Genomic DNA, 18,898 nt, shown 5'->3' with positions numbered 1-18,898 from the left:
TGTCTGATAATGTCACTGTGCACTGTATACACTGCTGAATTATAAAAAATCTATTTGTCACAGTACATATTTAACATTTAGTGTGTATGATGTTTTTTCATATGTGCACAAATGTCTTCAGGCTTTATTTCAGATGCACATATTTTCAGTGAAATAAACAAATCGACACATTTCTCACGTTTTCATTCTGTATCTCAATTTGAAAAGCTTTATTGGTCACTGTGTATCAGTCAGTACACGCTGATAAAATTGTCACACACTTTTCTTTTTGTTTACAGTTTTGGATAATCTAAACCCTATCCCCTACTGGATATCCTGTGTCAACAGATAACATGTCAAAACACAGAGCAATACTTTTTCACAACTTGCTACCACTGAGGCTGTAAACATCTTGTGTTTGTGGGAATCAAAAGCTGAACTGTTGGTGTCACAGTACTGAGATCATAATCCAGTCATTTAGCATGTTTAAAAGAAAATGTGTGGTAGTTTTTAGTTAAAGAGTTGGTTGACTCAAATAAAAACTAAATTCACTTACTACTTCTGCTATTATATCTGGCTAGGCAGATAATGTTGCCTTTTCTTTACAAACACAATAAAATGTAATTCATTTGAAGTAAATGTATTAGGCTGCGCATTAGTTCCAGAGAAGATTAGTATAAGGAAGTCATTTTCATGATGAACTTTGCATGTAAGCTGAGTCATTTCTGATGTAACTTCTTACAAAAGATCAGTATCAATGACTTGACTCTTCTGGTCTTTATCTGCAGGCATCCCCTGTCTCCCATCTTTTCCATTATTTTTAGTGTGATATCTTATTTGATGCAAAATAGAGTTTAACTCTTGTATTTCTGTCTTTTTAGAGCTAAATTCCTTTTTAATTATGATCCCCCCACTTTATTCTTTTTTTTTTTTTTTTTTTTTTTTTACTAAAAAGACTAACTGAGGTAGATAGCCACTTTATTTGGACAACTGAACCCCCATATTATCTTTAGATTAACTTCAAAATACATTTACGCTCAAAACAAGGACTGGATTTTGTCCCCCCTCACTTACATTGTTGAGCACAGTTGGAGAGGATCTTCTATTAGTCACTATGAACAGGAGGAATGATTACAGCAAGCAAAAGCTGTTGGAGCTGTTGGCTATTGTTTTTAGACAGACCTGAAAAATGGTGAACATATCCTTTTAACTCATAGATCACTGAAGTGATTTTTATCTAATGCTAGGTCTAATGTTTGAGGCCTGAAAGGATTATAACGTTCCATGACCCAGAACACAAATGAAGTGAATTCAGTTTCTATTATAGGATTATATAATATTTCATACAAGAACATTGTGCACTTTTCACATAAAAGATGTCAAAACATTGAACACAGTTCCAAAACCATTCATAAGGTGCAAAGCAGAGTACTGAGTACTGAGTATTGAATGCATAAACAGCCATGAAATCAGCCATGTGATGACTGGTCAGAAGAGATGAAAGAGAGACACTGACCACCCTGGACTGGTGCTTGCTTGTCAGAAAACCTCCCAGAATTCACACTGCGCTGATATGACATGTCAGTTGGCATCAGAAATAAAACCCACTGGAGGTAAAATGATATCTCATTGTGCAGGATCCTCACAAGATGGTGCTTGCTTATCAAGAAAGGTCATCCCATCACCCTCACTGGGATGGTATGCAGAGTCACAGAGTATCTTAGCCTGCGTTTGATTCTCAGAACTACTCATTATCTCACAGGTGGGAGTACCTATCAGATAGGTCATGTTGTGAAAGTTAGTGAATTGAGGAGAATTTTTCAAGTCATCAGCTGTGGAATAAGGACTGTAGGAAGCAGAGAGGAAACCATCGTCTTTGTTTGATTCTGTGAGCTGACAGGTAGCCATTGATGATTTTGGACCATGGGCGAAGGCTATACTGAGGGCATCCTGAACGCCAGCCTTGATGTCAGCAGGTTCTATGTTTGCAGAAGATGAGCTGATACTCATCCCAATGCTACTTTCTGTCAGTGACCCCTTTAACCTGAAGACAGAGAATCAAAAATGTTTAATTCCTGACACCTTGAAGAATCCTTCTGGACATGTTTTGAGTTGATAATGCCCCAGAGCAGCCGTACTAACCGTGGTTTACTGTTATTTACAACAGCAGTCTCAATGGAGACAGAGGAGATGCTGGTTTGTGTTGGCTTTAAGAACTGAAACAACAAATACACACTGGATTAAAATCTTCAGATATGATACATTTTAGTTAAATGGGCCGGTTTAAAAATACTGCCTTAAGTGGAAAATGTTGGATCCAAGTAAACATTGTTGGGAAAATGGGCACCTTTGGATTTAAATTGACATCTTCATGTTTCAAGGATTTGCTGAATGTTAATGTTAATGTGGAGAGACGTTTGATGTGTGTTTTTCATGTAGCAACAGGTTTGCTTTTACTTTGCTCAACTTCACAAGGTGTCTTACCATTTGCTGGCCTGGACGCATTTCTAAAAGTTCTGGATTTGGACATTCGGTAACTGTATCCCACCACTTAGCTTTTAATCTAAAACCAAATACACAATAAATCAGCAAAAATGGCAAACAGACAGGACATATATAAACATTATAAAAGAGGGATTACAGCTTTATAGTACTGTACTAAGATGGAAACAAGTAGCAGACAAAATTACTCACTTTTGAAAACAGCCCATTACAACACTGGTGATGATAACTGCAGCAATAGTAAGACAGACGATGACAGACAAGAACAGCATCGGTCGAGACGCAGCTGGAGTGTGTGTAGATTTTAAATATTGAACCAGAATTGAGTTATTTTAACAGCATCCACAATGTTACTCTTTAGCCTCTGTAAACAGCAATACTGAAAACTGATTTCTGTTTTTATATGTATATGCATCTAAAAGCCTGAAGATGTTTCAAAATTTTAAGTATTAATGGACAACGGCTGAAGTATAAATACAGTTTAAAGTCTTTTACATGTTTTTTTTTATAATAACAATAGAAAAAATATACAGTTTAATGCTTAAAACTGATGAAAAGACTGTAAAGATGACACTTACAGGTTGTAAATTCCAACTCTTGGCTACTGTCACTGTACAAGCCACTCCAATTTAAATAGTTTCTCACGCTGACCACATATGTTGTACTTGGCTCCAAGTCTTGACCACGTATGTCATAGGAATGTGAGGCGTTAACTTTATGAGGTGGCTGGTGAGGAGAAACAAGAATTAAAGAGAGTTGTGAAGAAGAGTGGAGGAGAATATTACTCTGATTCCACACTACCTCTTTTGTGTCTCCTTTTTTATGGTAAGTCACTTCAGCATGCAAATAATCACTGACACTTCGGTTCCAGTTTGTTTCCCACGTGACTTCAAAATTTCCATTGATTTCCTTCACTGAGATTGTTGGGGCTTTAGGTTTTACTGTTGAAAAACAAAGTCGAGAAAAAGTAAGAGTAAATGTCTCATAACCTCCATCCAGTTACTCAAAGTCTGGACCAGTCCTCATGGTTAACTTACAAACACATTTACAAGCAGTATAGAGGTTTAAGGAATGGTGTCACTGTGTTTTTGCCCTCAAAGAAACAGTCCCTTTTGCTAAAACGTGCTAAAAGATCTTCCATTCGAGATTGGAGCTGACCCAAGTTGGACAATCAGAAGTCAACTCACTGCTATGTGAGGCGCTGATGTTTTTGGACATCATAGTTGTTCTCCCTTTCAAAACTTGTGCTGTATAGATGCTCCCAATGATAAGTCCCAAGTTCACAGGGCAACAACATACAGAGTGACACTGCTGGAACCTGCAAACCTTCTTCCTGTAAATAAACAAACAGCTTTGAATAACTCAAATATGTGTATTTCTGGCTTCTCAGACTGATTCAGACATTATTTCAAATGCCACATGCATATTTAAAAATAATCTAAAAAGACAGAAAGAAACATCATAAACAACATATATTCACAATATACACTGTATACTGTAGGCTTCACTGAAGCCAGTGAGACAATAAAGAAAAGAGCCTAACTCACTCATATCCATTATCAATAGTCAAAGAATAGACAGTGCAGTTTTGCGCTTCAATTGGTGGCTGAGAGCGGCAAGTTACCGAGTCCAAGTCATTTACGCAGTCAAGATCCATGGTTTCATTCACAACCCCTGCATGAAACAGAAATGAGTACCCAGCATCATCATCGTCTTGATAGATTAGGATATGTATACTATTCAAATTAAGTATCCATACAAACCAGAGTGATGTTTTGCAGTCAAAATGTTTCCCCAAATAAGAGGCAGGAAGAAATACATCCAAAGGTAAAGTCGCCTGAAATCAAAGTGATGCAGTATTTTCGTGTCTTTAATGCTGCAATACCACAAACAGGGAAGTTTGTTTAAGTATAAACCAGTGTCAATTTTAGACCCTGAATTTGATCTCAGCACCCATAAAAATAAATAAATGGGCATTGTATTTTTTTTTACTTTACATAGTTAACTGTCATTACTATTGTGTTTCCCTCAGGGTTCATTAACTATCTCAGGGTCCTCTCTGTAGAAATCTGTGATTGTTTGTTCTGAACCATTATTATTATTATACACTATAGTAGATCAATCTACTTGAACACTTGCAGGGTATTGTATGTCAAATTGTCATTAGGAGCTGAGCCCCCCCTAAAGGTCTCATCCTAGAATCGCCCCCCCATGGTATAAACAATATAAAAAAATTACCTCTTCAACACCATTTTCTTCGAATACGATTCAGCCGTGCTACTTCTTAAATGTGTACATACAAACTGTCGAATGACATTTGCTGAACATATTACACCAGTCTTCCTGGGGTGTGTGTGTTCCTGAAAATGTTGCGCTACTAATTCACAGGAAGCACAAAAAAAAGAGTATGACGCAATTCAGCCAACATCAGATTAAATAGGCTAGCAAATAGCAATCCGAATGGAAATAACCATTATAAGATTTGTTTAAGAACTTTTATACAAGTTCAAAATAGAAACAAGACTTACACAATTAGCCTACAACACTATGCTCTCACTTTGTAGGCTATGTCTTTTTAATCAAGGAATTTTAAAGCAAATATGTTAGTGTGTCAAATGAATGTTGAATATTTAACTAACTTAATGTTGGCGGCGTTAAATTGCAGATTTAAAGACTTGTTTTGAAAGTGCCTGACCGGATGCAGCGTAACTGTGTTGTCTGGCTGCTGCATGGATGTATAAAGTGAGTTGCTGCTGCTGCTGTTGCTGTGGATGATTACAATGGCTAACGTCAAATCACCACGTTTATCAAAGACCTGGATCGCTCTGAGACGACTTGACAAAAACGGTTCGTAAATTTCTATAAGTTTTTCGTGTTTTCAATGACTGATATATTAATGCTCAACCGGCGATGTTGTGCTCTGTGCGAGCGTCTGTTTCTACGGCAACCAGCCTCTTTAACCCATTGAGGACTGAGATTATGCGCTCGTCTTTGTCTCAGACCATACATTCAAAACACACGTTATACACACCTTTTTCTTTTCTTTCTACCACAGTGTTGGCTATAAAGACTATATCCATGTATCCTTAAAGGACAGCAGCAGCTGCATTTGACTGCTGAGTGTTATTAGCTGCAGAATCACCGCCCACCTCTCAGATTTTGTGAAGAGAGTCAAACAGGGGATGAAAAGGATGATGGGAATGGGATTGCTGCTTGCAGTAGGAACGCGATATTACTGGCTGCTTCTGGACTGTGTGTTTGAAGTAGAAACTTTCTAGTTCATGACACTGAGATTAAATAATTTATACATAGTAGCTAATGGCATTTTACTGGTTAATACATAATTTACTAATGCTGAATGGATCCGATATAACCCAAAAATAAAAACAACTCAGCTGAGGTCATTACTATCAATTGTTTCCATTTTTGTCCAGATGCTGCTCTTTTCCAGAAGGGGCGGGAGGTCAAATCATCCATTAGTGAAAAATGTCTGATCAACTAAAAAATTAAAAAGTCAAACCACCTCATGTTGTATCTGTTGCAGATGACAGAGTGGTGGCTCTTCGAGAAGTGACCATTCCTCCTGCAGCTGAGATCACCACGATCATACAGGTGTGCATGTGTTGTTTCTATTGTTGTACCTATGCAGATTATTGAGTTTTGGCTGATATGGTGTCTTATGAAAATGAAAAGTTTATTAGAATTAGTATTTACCCTTATTAAACACTAAATTTATTTTCAGTTGCATTTATTGTCATTATTACTGCTAGTTATTGTGATTGTTTCGCCATCTTATTTTATCACAGAATCTTTTTTGAGCCATATATTTTGATTGTGATCCTTTTTCATCATCTATTTTCAGATCATCACCAATACCTTTGAGCTGAACTCCTCTGATGTTATATTCAAGGTAGTCATTTGCCCTCATGTTTAAGTTGTAGGTCTATATCTGAATGCTTAAAGGAGACATATACTGCATGTCTACAGAATAAAATTAACAGGTTGTACCTGAAACTATCGATATGAGGCTAGAATCCTTAAAAACTGCAGTGAGCTGGATCATAAGCTGTTTTTGTCTGTTTCTAGATAAGAAACCACCGTGGCTGCCTGATCCCTCTGAACAGCTCGATTCCAACTAACAGCAAACATATGTAAGTCATGTGAAACCCCCAGCATTATCCATCAATAATGAACTCGGAACCAACTCGAAAATGTCAAATCTGTATTTGATTTTATTTCATCAAAATTTGCATAAGTTGTTTGTTGTATTTACGGATGTGGTTCAGGTCTTCCATTCTTGTATTGTGGTTCATTATCTGTTATACAACTATTCAGTGCCTTTATAAGCATTGTGTTTTCTGGAAACATGTCTTTTTCATCACAGGCCTTATGTGCTCGAGGTAGCCAAGATCTTTCAGCATGGTAAGAATGGACTCAACTTGATTAACACAGGATCTATGGAAGAATTCTTTCATACATACAGTTTTATATGCTATTTTATAATTACAGAATCATCCCATTTCTCCCATTTATATATATGAGAAGATCACACATTCTCCCCATTAAATGTGCAGCATGCAAATAAGAATAATACATTCTAGTTAAGGCACAGCCTGAAATAGATATGTTTTGAGGTGACTGGAAAGAAAAAAGCAACGCAGTATCACAAAGCGTAGTTCCTGGCAAACTGCTATAAATAAGTCCTAAGTTAGATGTTCACTAACACCCCATCATTGTCGACACTAGTATATTGTACTCTCCGGTGTATGAAGTACTGCTAAAATACACAGAGTAGTCGCAGGAGAAATGTGGTGCTGTTGAAGTGCTGTGTCTTTGTCAGCCATGTTTCCCTTCATTAGTAGTACTCATTTTTATGGCCTCATATATAGTAAAACACTAATTCAGCCTGAAGAAAAGGTTTGTTTTTTGTTTCTGTGATGATTGTGATTTTTCTGTTCCTAGTGTGTCCCAAGCCCAAGACCATCCCCATGACTGTGATAAACAAGACCATGAAGACCAGGCTACAAACTATTGACAGGAGGGTATGACACAGCATATAGCAATGATACAAAAACATGTGGTTAGTGGTGTGGTAATGATTCAGTAATTCATCTGTGCTGTAAAATTATCTTTTGCAGTGAAGCAAATGTGCACACTCCTTAGAAATAGCAATTTGGTATGTTTTAAAGTGTCAAAGAGGAGATAATCTACTTCAGACAATCTCCAGTGAGAACAACATAATTAGACTCCCTCTGCCACAGCGGAAGTCTGTATGAGCTGACGAAAGAAAGAGATGACAATGACAGACGTTTGCAATTTAATTTAAAAAGAACAAAAAAGTCAAGTCATTTGGATTCTATATTTCATTTCAGATTCAGAGACTGGAAGATCTTCTGCCTCAGATCAAACTCAGGCACAATGAAAAACTAAACCAGGTATTAGAACTTTCCTGCAGGTCTTCTACAGTACAGTGAAGAAAGTCTTAACCATAACATAACTGTGGAGTCACATTTGTGTCTCATTCTTAAGCACACAATAAAGCATTTTGCAATAAATGTCCCAACACACGCTCACTGAGGCACAAATATATAAATGGTATTTGAGGCTCTTCCTACCTTTGTGCAATTTTTTGGAAAAGGTGATAATATGAATTTGTGTATAATTTGTTCTATGATTAGATGACCATAAAGAGGTAATTGAATCATATGCATGTTTTTATCCGCCTGACCATGACTTTATTGTTTCAGGAGATTGAATGTCTGAATCAGAAGTTGAGGTTTCTTCATAAGAGAATGCAGGTGAGTCATTCTACTCAGACATAGTAATCAGTCAGATATCTTAGATCGATACACAGGGGATAAACACAGTCACAGAGTTATTTAATCACAATTACAGACACTGCTATATGACAAGGTAAATGAAGTTAGAACATATTTAAAAGCATTTGTTAGCCACAAATGTAAAATCAACTTGACACAAAACAAGGGGGCTAAAAGTGTTCCAATGAGATCAAATCACCCGTGCTGCCGTGCACGTATAAGCAACAGCTGAATCCCAAAAGTGAAAGTGATACAATATGAAAGCTTAAGCAGAAATAACCTCCATGATGACAACCAACTGGGAGATGAGTACCACACTTTAGTTGAAATTGAAAATGAAAGCAGAGTAAATTCAAAAAAACAAAAACAATATCAAGAATTAAAACAAAAAAGCTTATTTTGGATTAGATGAGATGATTGATACCTGGGCAAGCACATCTTCCTACCACACAGCTGCAACCTTGTCTAAGCTGACGTCCTCCAAACACCACTTTTAATTTTAATTATAACCTCATTAATAAGCCTAATTAACATGCTTATTCCTATTTTTTAACTGCAGTTTAACAGTCACAAACACACTTTCAAGGAATGTTTCAATTTATTCTTCACGTCTTCGTGTTTCTTGCTGTATGCTGTTTATTTCAGTGTCATGTTCACACACACACACACTAACACACACACACACACACACACACACACACACACACACACACGCACGCACACTGTCCTGCTCTGTTGCAGGTGGCAGAGTCTCACAACTGGAAGGGGGTGCTGACCAGAGCGCCTCTGTGGTAAACCAGCTGCATCCATCATTACAAATCATCCGTCTGAGCAGAATCTGGATGTAAGGGATTTGAACATATTGATCACAAACTCACTTCTCTAGCTCTTTGACTGACCCCAAATATAGATTAAACACACACTTTTAAATGTCAAACCTACATAGCTAAATGTCTTTCATGCCATGTCCAATCACAGGTTGCAAAATGAATAACTCCACTGACCAGTTCTGTTCTGCTTCTCTGCAACAAAAATACTTCTACAGTTTGTGTTTGCCAGAAATGGTCATTTAGGCTTTTTATTTGTATTTAATACCACACATGTCAATTGTAAACTTAAGAGATAAATGACTAATCTTGTGACAGATGATATTCAGCAGTTTATGGTATATAAAAGTAGACTTTGCATATTTTTCCACCTAGGAAGAAAGAAAGAAAGACATTTAGTGTAAGGAGCAGTATATTTCTAACATGTTTGTCTTGGGACCCAGCAGATTTAGTGTAACTGTAGTCAGCCAGTGGTTTGAATTGCAGATAAAGATTGACAAAATGGCATGTAATGTAACCATAATTTGTCTGTACCATGGAATCAATTTAATAAAGGAAATAAATGGAGATGGCCTTTTCTTTTTTTTTCTTTTAATGACTAGCTGCAACATCCAGAAGTGAATCACACAGCCTCAGGTACCATTAACTTTATAATATTAGATCTCTACACAGTCAGTGGAACTTCCACAACACTACTTCATTGTTTCAATTTCAGCTTGATAGACTGTCTAGACTTTTAATCCCTTTGAATTTCAGACAAAAAAAATAAAACAAACAAACAAAAGTGAAAAAGAAACTGCCTGAAAATCACAACTTTGCTCCCCTTAAATTAATAATACATTGGCTGCACTTGCTACATTGCTCGGGCACTTATGACTGTGTTTATTTTGATAGAATAAGTATTCAAAAAGAATACATTGCTATGTAAAATGTTTTGTAGAATGAAATATAAATGCATATATTTAGCAAAAGATAGCGCCATCATGTGGACATCTTGGACTACTTCACTTATTATTCAACAATAAAACAGTTCAGTTTCATTCTTGCTGTCCTAAGTTCCTTGATTAGTATCATTTCTTGTTAAAGTGTTTGAATTACTGGTGTTATGGCTGTGTACTTTGACTAAAGCCCAGACTTTCTTTGTGTTAAGGTGCTGTACGGCTCAATGTCTAGTGGCTCCTGCACATAGACATTGAAACATGATTAAAGTAAACACTTTTCTGTACTACACCATGTTTGGATGACTGAAAGATGGCGACTGGGTCATTCATTTTTCATTAAATCCCAAAAGTTGTGTACAATATGCTGCCATAGAAACGATGTCAGCTGTTGGAACTAACCAGAAACAGACGTCTGACGTCAGAGTAACCTACAGCCTTTTTTACATTTTTGTTTGGATTGAAAAAGTGAAGGGCACAAAATTCATCCAGAACTAAAGTGATATTATGAATTATTATTAAAGTATATGATGAAGCCTGATCAGAGAGGCTGCAGACGATCAGTGTTGTTGAGATTAGATGTTGTGTTATGAGAAAAGTTATATTCATAGTTCATGTGCAGATCTAACTGGCTAGTTACAACAAGAAAAACAAAGCCTCTCATTTATAGCATACATATAATATTTACTGGAATATGGTAGCAGAAATGTGATTATTTAGTCAAGTGCATTTAGGGAAACTCTTTCTGTATGCAACTGACTTAAACACACTTCTACTGCACTAACACAACAGTACAGCAACATTATTATTGAATATGTGTGACTAAATGCAGCACAGATGGCCAGGTTCTGATGTCAGTCCTCTGTCAGTTTTCCAAAGACTCAGCAGTTTGTGCGAAGACTTCGGTACAAAGGAAGAGGAAGCACAGAGAGGAAGAGAGCAGTCTGCCTGCACCAAAGAGGAGCTTACGAGTGTGATTGGATGACCTGTGGTCACACACATTTGTATGTAGTTTTTATATAATTGGTACATCACAGGTAGGTCAGCATTTGTGGTGCATCTTGAACGGTGATGTAACCACATGATGAAAAGTGAAGCTCAAATTATACAGAAAATAGCTGCTACTTAAATAAATTAATTGTTCATTTTAGTCTATCCAGGGATTTGTTGTTAAAAAGCTAAAATAAAATAGTCTTTTAAAACCCTGTTTCTTTGATGATAAGATTTTAAGATTTGTGTCATGCCTGCTCTTTGTGTTTAATAAACTAATTTTCACAAAGGAAGATTCACATATTTCATTGATACTCAGAGTTTTCAGCACTCATGGAGAAAACTGACTACATATTTTACAGTGCATTTGTTATAGTCTGTGATGTAAAGTCAATTTAATTTATCTTTATTGTGCCTTGATGATGACATCCAGTCTCAGAATATGAGAAAACAGGTCATTTTTTGTTTCTAATTGCCAGTGATTTTATTTTTTATTATTGTAAATATGAAAAGAAAATCCAACCATTTAAAAATGTCTACTCATCCCTTTATGACCATGAAAAACAAAAACAGCTCGTATTTTGTTTTTCAGTACTCGTTCCCCTATATATACATTTATACATACATAGTATTTAGTTTACTTCTTATTTTCTCATTTGTATAGTATTTTTATTATGGTCCCTGCAGTACGCAGTGCAGCCTCCAGGCCAGCAGGAGGCGACAATGCACCGGCTGCTACCCGCCCACAAATCAAAACAACGCGGAGAAGAGCAGGGTTGGTGGCCAATTAGAAACTTGTGTTCGTCTTTTGAACCACATAAATAATGACTGGCATGGAAGCCACTGCTGTTACTTTACAGTGAAGTTGATGTAAAACTGTGCCAGCTGCAGTCGAGTGTCCGTGACTAAATGTCTGTGAGACGGGCTCTGGTGGACTGTGCTGTGCTGTCTCTGCAGGACTCCTGTGTGTTTTATCCGTGTTGTAAACGCTGCTTCTCAAGGATTGATGTTCAACAGCAGGACACCAAGAGGTAAACATGATGTACACCCTGAAAATACAAGTTATTTCATGATGTCTCACTGACGAGTTCACATAGAGGTGTTCATAAAGACTGCATTTAATTGATGTAGCTAGATAAATTACCTTAAACTTACACCACAATGCTAATTAAAGCTAACTATTACTAAAGCTACATGGGCACACGTTCACCTGCCTTTTATGTCTGCCCACCACAGATACAGATGTTCCAAGTGTGGTTACAGCTGTCTGAGGGAGCAGGTGGACTACAGGTACCGTCTGTCTCTGAGGGTGACCCGGGACAACACTGTATTTGGAGTAACCGTATTTGGCAACAGCTTGAACCCATTTTTTGGCATTCATGCAAGTGGTTTACAGAGGTGAGCATGAAAATCTGTCAAGTAACTCCCAGTCATATTTCTGTTTGTAGTGTATCATTTGCATCTGAATTTCACTACTAAACACAGGAGATGAGGGTTTCCCAACTTGTTCCCAACATTTTATATTTGCAGCAGGAGGTGATGCTTTCTTGCAGGATCTTGAAGATTTAAATGTCAGTGGTGGGAGGTTTGACGTGTGAAGGACAAGATCAAATTGAGAAAACAAACATGCTATCTGAGGAGGGGGACAATCTCCTCTACTTGTTTTTGGATTTTGCCTGTTGCACTGCTGCAACTTTCATGGCCTTCATTCATTGACCACCTGTGGTGACCTGTTTTCTAAAATTCAGTTTAACCTTTCCTGCTTCACCATGAGTTCTGCTGGAGTCTACATTAACCTGAAACATCACTTAAGACATTTTTCATCAATGAAGAGTCAGGTGTCCTGAAGCTCTTGGCTCTCATGGCTCTTTATTTTCTCCTTTTAACTTATAAAAGTATCATGACAAAGTAGAACCAAATTGAATCAATTGTTGGCAGATACTAAAAGATACTTTAAAAAGTGGAGTATCTCTGTTTAATTACGTATAGTTATAAACATCTAATTTATTCATTTGTTTGTTTAACATATATAAAGTCTCTGTCCCTGGTCAGGCTTTGAAATCAAGCACAAAACAATTATCACAAAACAGATTTAGGTTAAAAACAACAGTGACAAAACTGTGTGTGAGTTTATATGCATGTACTGTATATATGTGTGATTGTATACTGTATATATAACTGTAGTGTTTGTGTGTATGTGTGCATTACAATTTCCTATCAGAGTTTTGTGTGCCTTGCTTGATGCTGTCGTATGCTGAGATAGCATAGCTGCCACTGACAGGAACAGGATGAACAAGCTTTTAAATGAAAATGCTGGTGGTTCTGTAGCTAGGTTGACTAGTGGTTCATTAGAGAAGATTTTGGAGAAGAGTAGAAGAAGGAGAGTTAAGACCATAGTTTGGAGGTGTTGTCTAAAAGTGTGTTGAATGATAGTTTACGATGCTGAGATGCACCAGCATTAATTGTTTTATGTATTTCATGTGTTTTTTTTGTTTGTTTTTTGTAACGTAGTCTTTTAATCCAATCATAAAGTCCTCTTGCTCTGTATCTGAAGCATCACATTATTCTCTGAGTTGTTTCTAATCTTACTCTTTTACATGTCTCTGTGTAAACTACCACTAGAAAAAGGTTAAGCAGAGACCCATCTTGTCTCTTGAGTCAGTTTAGTTCAGACTGTGGCCTCAACCACAGTGACACTTACTAAATATGTGACATTAGCTGTGTGAAATAGCACTTTGGTTCTTTTTTTCTGAGAAGGTTAATGTTTAATGTCAAATGCCAAATTTATATTTTGTACATTTTTCTGATGTTAGCTTTTGATTCAAGCGATTTGAACTGCACTGCAGGAAACCCTGTGTTTTTCAGAGAGAATAAAGTTAACTAGTGTTTATGTGATCAGTTTGTTATTGATGACTAACAGTTTGCATTTTTGTTGTGTCTGTAATTTTGTAGGTTGGTGGAGAACTTAGACAGACCAGCTGACCCATCAACCAGATCCGCTTTGTTGGTGAAGGCTGTCAAAGACTGTTTTATTGGCAGACATTTTATCTTTGGAATACAGGTACAATTACACTGGGTATTGTATTCTCCTAATTGGTTGTAATAGGCATGTACCACTACTGAAAATATTGTTCCCACAAGTTTTGTCTGACAGGTCAACAAACATCAGGTAATGTTAGCAAAGTACATTCATGTGCTGATGATCTTTGGTCTCACTTAAGACTTTTAAATTCCTTTTTTAATTTTGAGTCCAACATAGTGGCGTCTAATTGACTTACCCCTTTAAATGTAATGTTATATTTGATGAAATGTCTAACCTGTTGTAGCTTCAAAACCGACACCTTGAGTAACCCTGATCTATATCATCAGGGTAGCCACACAGTAATGCAGAGTCAAGAATAGTGTAGAGCCATCAGAGAGACTCAACAACATGTGCAAAATGTGTATTCTGTTAAATTGTATTTGCATTTCATGCTGCTTCTTGTCTTTCCCCCTAGGTGGCAGAAACAGAAAGTGGGCCATGGTTAGGAGGGCATGCTCTGAATGGCTCCAACAATACAGACCCAGCCCAATTCATTGCTAGTCAGATGATTCTCCCAAAAGCTACAGGTCTGGGAGGCTGCTCAGTAGTTAGTTATTATCGGATCCTTCTTCAGAAAGCTGCTGAATATGAGCAAGAAACCGCTGATCCCAGCATAACCTACAGACCCCCATCAGCGACCCCCTTGATGATTCCTCATCATTCTTCAACCAGCAGTTTCAATAATGCCACACTCTCTGACTCAGGTCTACTTTTCTGGTCACTGCAAAGGTAATGAATTTAAGAATATATTCAGTCAGTAAGACCAACTCAGGTAAAAGGAAAAAGGAAAAATACAGAATTCATACAAGCTGGATACACTGGATTAACTTGTAAACTTACAACCATGCCTCAAAAAGTGTCCCCTACTTGAAAGTGCTCTTTGGATCGGATGAAAATATAAATAAAATGTAGATAGATAGATTTTATTGTCCTTTCCAGGATAATTATTTTCACATTCCGTACAGCCACAAGAAGATACACGGGTACTTTCACGGGTTACAAGAATAAACATACCACAGACATATACCCACCATACATATACATATACCATACATATATCCATTTCCCACAGTTACAATCTCTTGTTTCTTGTGTTTAGTTCTGTTATGGCATACGGGATGAAGCTTCGCATTTATAGTCAATAAGTTAGACATTTAGATAAGTTAAATGTTTCACTGCAATATTGGATGAGTTGTTCACTGTTATTACATATGGTTACATTTGCTTTTGTTTTCCTTCTAGATCACAGCACCAAGACTGCACCCTTAATCCCACCCCACCATGGGATCAATCACTAGGACTAGTTACTTCATCAGCAGAGCAGGAGGAAGGCTGCAGTACTCAGGAGAGTGGAGATGAGAGCAGCAAACAAATAGACAACACAAAAAGACCACGTCATGCACAGAGAGGCTGCCTGGATAATTATAATATCAAAGAAGGAAAAGTGGCATCATCACTTCTTTCTTTAGACAGCAGTTATTGCAACAGTCAATCATTTGCCAAATGCTCATACTCATCTATTGAAAATGCTGTTGGAAACACCCCCATACTGAACACTTGTTTCAGTCCCTCCCCAGTAAGCCACAAAAAGGATCTAGCACTCAGCTCCGAGGCGAAGCAATTTTCTACTGACACACTCACCAAAACATTTTTGTCAGGCTCTGTGGCTTGGGAGGATTTACCTTTTTCTGAGAGCCTCTCAGAGTTCTTGTGTGAGGAAAACAAAGATTTTGACAGAGTTAGTGAAACCCATGTGCCTCTAAATGAGAAATGTCAAAGAGAAACAACAAGAAACAACCTGAGCTCAGGAACTCAAGACAAGAACTCATCAATTGAATCAATTTCTGTTTGCCGGAGTAACACAGATATGACAGAAAGTCCCTCACGACCAGTACTGGATATCACTAATACAACTGCACAGAGTAACAGAAGTGACAGACATGATTTATCTGACCGGGCATATCGGGACCAAGCCAGCAACTTTTGTTCTGATAAGTGTAATCAGGAGGACGAGAAACCCATTTCTCTTTTTCTTGAAAACAATAAAGAGGAGCAGTTTGAAGGGGATGTTTACAACTGTTCAGCAGACCTATTCAGTAGCTCACTAACAGATCCGAACACAACAATGCTTAATATGCATTCAGAAACTGTCAGGACAACCACAGAAGCGTGCACACCTGTTTGTTGGTCAGATAAACAGTCCCTGAGAAGTGAAAGGTGGGCTAAAGGCCAACATTCAACACCAGAAAAGCAGGAACTAAAGAGCAACAAATGTGTCAGCAGAGATAGTTATCATAGTTTAATTTCACAAGACAGTCAAGATCAGAACAGGGATAAAACAGCCACTGCAGATATGATCCAGTGTGAGTATTCACAGACTCTTGACTTCATCCCTTCCTCTCAGTCCACCCCCATTGTAAAAGTACCTGTTGGGTCAGGATCACCTACCTCTTTGCACAGCACCTGGAAATTAGGTGGATTTAGTTCACAAACTGATGGGCGAGATTCTTCTTTGCTTTCCAGAAATCTGCCTGAATTGGTCAGTAAAAAGCCAGCCAAGATCTTGTCTTTTCCTCATAAATTAAACAGTGTCAGTGCTGACCAGCTGCAACAGCATGGCAGAGAGTCTACAAAAGAAAACTTGGTATGTGGCATGACACCCAGCAGACAAAGTCACAGATTCACCCAAAAAAGGAGGTTCTGGAAACCTGACAAGCAGAAACACCATCTGCTGGCCCCGCAGCACCCGAGGATCCAGAGAGGGGCTTTAAACATGGCGTCAAGAGGAAAAACAAACCACAAATGTGACTCAAGTGTTTGTGATTTGACTGTAGGTGATTATGAGGGCGATGACATAATTGTTCCTCCTACTCCTGCTGCTAAAACACTACAGAGCATGAATCCCAGAAGAAGGCACACTGATAACAACAGCAGTAATTTGGGTTGTATGTTGGAGGGGCAGCAGGCAGATGAAGTTAGCTGTAAAAGAACTCTGTTGGACCAAACTGTCATGTCCTCATCTTCAGATCCAGCACAAACAGGTGTTTATAGTCAGCCTTGTGACAGTGAGGCAGAAGGGTGTGATAAAATCATAAGAGTTGATGAAAAGAATTTGGATGGATCTCATGGTTACCTGCTTGATGATGAGAATGAGGCATGTGATTGGTCCAGAGATCTGTTCTCTGACTCTCTGACATAGTGATAAGCCCTACGTTTGTGTTGAGTACTACTGCTGCTGCTACCACCACCACTACTACTACTCTATTACTGTGTGGAGGGATCTAGGAATAGATCTCAGCCGAACAATCTCCTTAAACAAACATTGACAGTAGTCTCCGTATTGGACCTCACTAATGCTCTTGTAAATGGGAATGAATCTAAAATACTGTTGAAAGCCTTCCAAGAAAAGTGAAGGCTGTTGCAGCGGTGGGTGAGATGTTCAACAATCATTTATTTATTCATTTATTTAAATTCTGGGTGTCCTAATACTTTTAGAGATATATTTCAAAAAGAAGAAACTCCTGCACACTGTCCACTTTTAAATGTATAAAGCTTTTATTGGAGATGTGTCATGTGGCTAGTAAAAGCTTCATCAGATGAACTACTAAATATATTCAGGTCTGTCTTTGTGTGTGTGTGTGTATGTTTGTATTTATATTCTGGTCTCTAGCCTACTTGTCAAAATAGGCCCCCTATCTTGTCTAAGGCATTAGGATTACACCAGTGTATATCGTGTAATATTTTATTTATATTTTTATCTGAGGGCACTTTTCATATAGTGTAGGTCTACACTGTTCTCTGTAATTTACATAACACTTCCTTATTAGCAAGCGTTAAGTAACAGTGACACAGTCTACACTGAAAGGAACCTTGAGCAGAACTCGGCTTTAGGTGGGCGGACATCAGCCTTCAACAGGTGGGGTTTAGTGTTGCCATCATCGATTTAGGTCACTTTCATGTAGAGTTGCAGAGATGAAAACTGATTCATTGATCTCAAATAATACAAGAAACAAACTTTAAAAAATCAACCTTCTAAAAATATAGGCTCATTTGAATGTGTTTGTGTTCTTCAAATAGTCAGTTCTGTAAAAATGAGCTAGTAATCACAGACTCCTTGGGGATGGTTAGTAACTAGTGTGGACCTCTGAAGCCCAATTAGGCCTTGCATGTGATGCTGAGCAATACACATAAACCAGGCTTTCCTTAACTGACCTATTTTAATACTTAGCCCATCAATATGTGGAAGGATAGAAGAATGGGACTGTGGTCTAGGTCAAATCATTGGGTGCAAATGCCCTGGTTGCATTCATCCATATACTGTATATAAATGTGACGTCATGACAGCGCCTCAACAGTGAAGCCTACACATCTGGATCGCTCCCTGGTGGCTGGCTGCAGTAGGCCTATATTCCATAACTCCAGCCCCCTCTATGTTAGCAAATGGGGCATGAGCCAAACCAAAGCGTATATCAAACACATTTTTCCTACAGATACATGTTTGTCATTTTAGGTCGTACCAGTCCTCAGTATTTCTGATGAGTTTTCCTTTAATTATTTGATTTGTATTGAACAGAATGTCATTCCACTTCATTAAACAGAATAAAGAAAATGTAGATATTAAGAAAGAAATAGTTGCAATAAAAACCAAATTAATATTACACTATTATTTTCACGTTATAGGCTATGTAGGCCTATATTTGAGATTTGCAGACAAGGAATGAGGTCGCAAGTGACTTTTGGTGTAATTTGTTCAAATTAACG

At 37.7% G+C, this 18,898-nt stretch overlaps 2 protein-coding genes across 3 annotated transcripts; one reads left to right on the top strand and one right to left on the bottom strand.

The window, feature by feature from the left end:
• Positions 1-907: 907 nt before the first annotated feature.
• Positions 908-4,074, bottom strand: LOC128358965 (uncharacterized). Of its 2 annotated transcripts, XM_053319374.1 has the most exons (8): positions 4,029-4,074; positions 3,669-3,814; positions 3,283-3,422; positions 3,060-3,207; positions 2,674-2,767; positions 2,464-2,542; positions 2,122-2,195; positions 908-2,023 (listed from the first exon to the last, which is right to left on the bottom strand). In XM_053319374.1, the coding sequence occupies exons 2-8, from the start codon at positions 3,700-3,702 to the stop codon at positions 1,606-1,608; spliced, it is 987 nt and encodes a 328-aa protein (XP_053175349.1). In that variant the 5' UTR covers positions 3,703-3,814; positions 4,029-4,074; the 3' UTR covers positions 908-1,605. The 2 variants fall into 2 exon arrangements, with proteins under 2 accessions (XP_053175349.1, XP_053175357.1); XM_053319382.1 differs by lacking the exon at positions 4,029-4,074 and having other exon boundaries at positions 3,669-3,862.
• Positions 4,075-11,840: 7,766 nt separating this feature from the next.
• ddias (DNA damage-induced apoptosis suppressor) lies at positions 11,841-17,368 on the top strand. The gene is made up of 5 exons (XM_053319289.1): positions 11,841-12,086; positions 12,292-12,453; positions 14,008-14,116; positions 14,553-14,866; positions 15,380-17,368. Exons 1-5 carry the CDS (start codon positions 11,965-11,967, stop codon positions 17,334-17,336), a joined length of 2,664 nt encoding a protein of 887 aa, XP_053175264.1. The 5' UTR covers positions 11,841-11,964; the 3' UTR covers positions 17,337-17,368.
• Positions 17,369-18,898: the final 1,530 nt, after the last annotated feature.

This window comes from Scomber japonicus, chromosome 1 (genome assembly GCF_027409825.1).
Source record: "Scomber japonicus isolate fScoJap1 chromosome 1, fScoJap1.pri, whole genome shotgun sequence".
NCBI classification, from domain to species: domain Eukaryota; kingdom Metazoa; phylum Chordata; class Actinopteri; order Scombriformes; family Scombridae; genus Scomber; species Scomber japonicus.
The sequence above is the reverse complement of the archived record's forward strand: the minus strand, read 5'-3'. Positions and strand labels throughout refer to the sequence as shown.

Bases quoted from the DNA above. Each gene is read 5' to 3' on its own strand.
- LOC128358965 (XM_053319374.1), bottom strand. From the start codon at position 3,702: ATGATGTCCAAAAACATCAGCGCCTCACATAGCA. The intron at 3,423-3,668 runs GTGAGTTGACTT...GTTTTTCAACAG, and splicing joins CATCAGCGCCTCACATAGCA to TAAAACCTAAAGCCCCAACA. The intron at 2,024-2,121 runs GTTAGTACGGCT...CTCTGTCTTCAG, and splicing joins GTAAATAACAGTAAACCACG to GTTAAAGGGGTCACTGACAG.
- ddias (XM_053319289.1), top strand. From the start codon at position 11,965: ATGTCTGTGAGACGGGCTCTGGTGGACTGTGCTGTGCTGTCTCTGCAG. The intron at 12,087-12,291 runs GTAAACATGATG...TGCCCACCACAG, and splicing joins CAACAGCAGGACACCAAGAG to ATACAGATGTTCCAAGTGTG. The intron at 14,117-14,552 runs GTACAATTACAC...CTTTCCCCCTAG, and splicing joins ATTTTATCTTTGGAATACAG to GTGGCAGAAACAGAAAGTGG.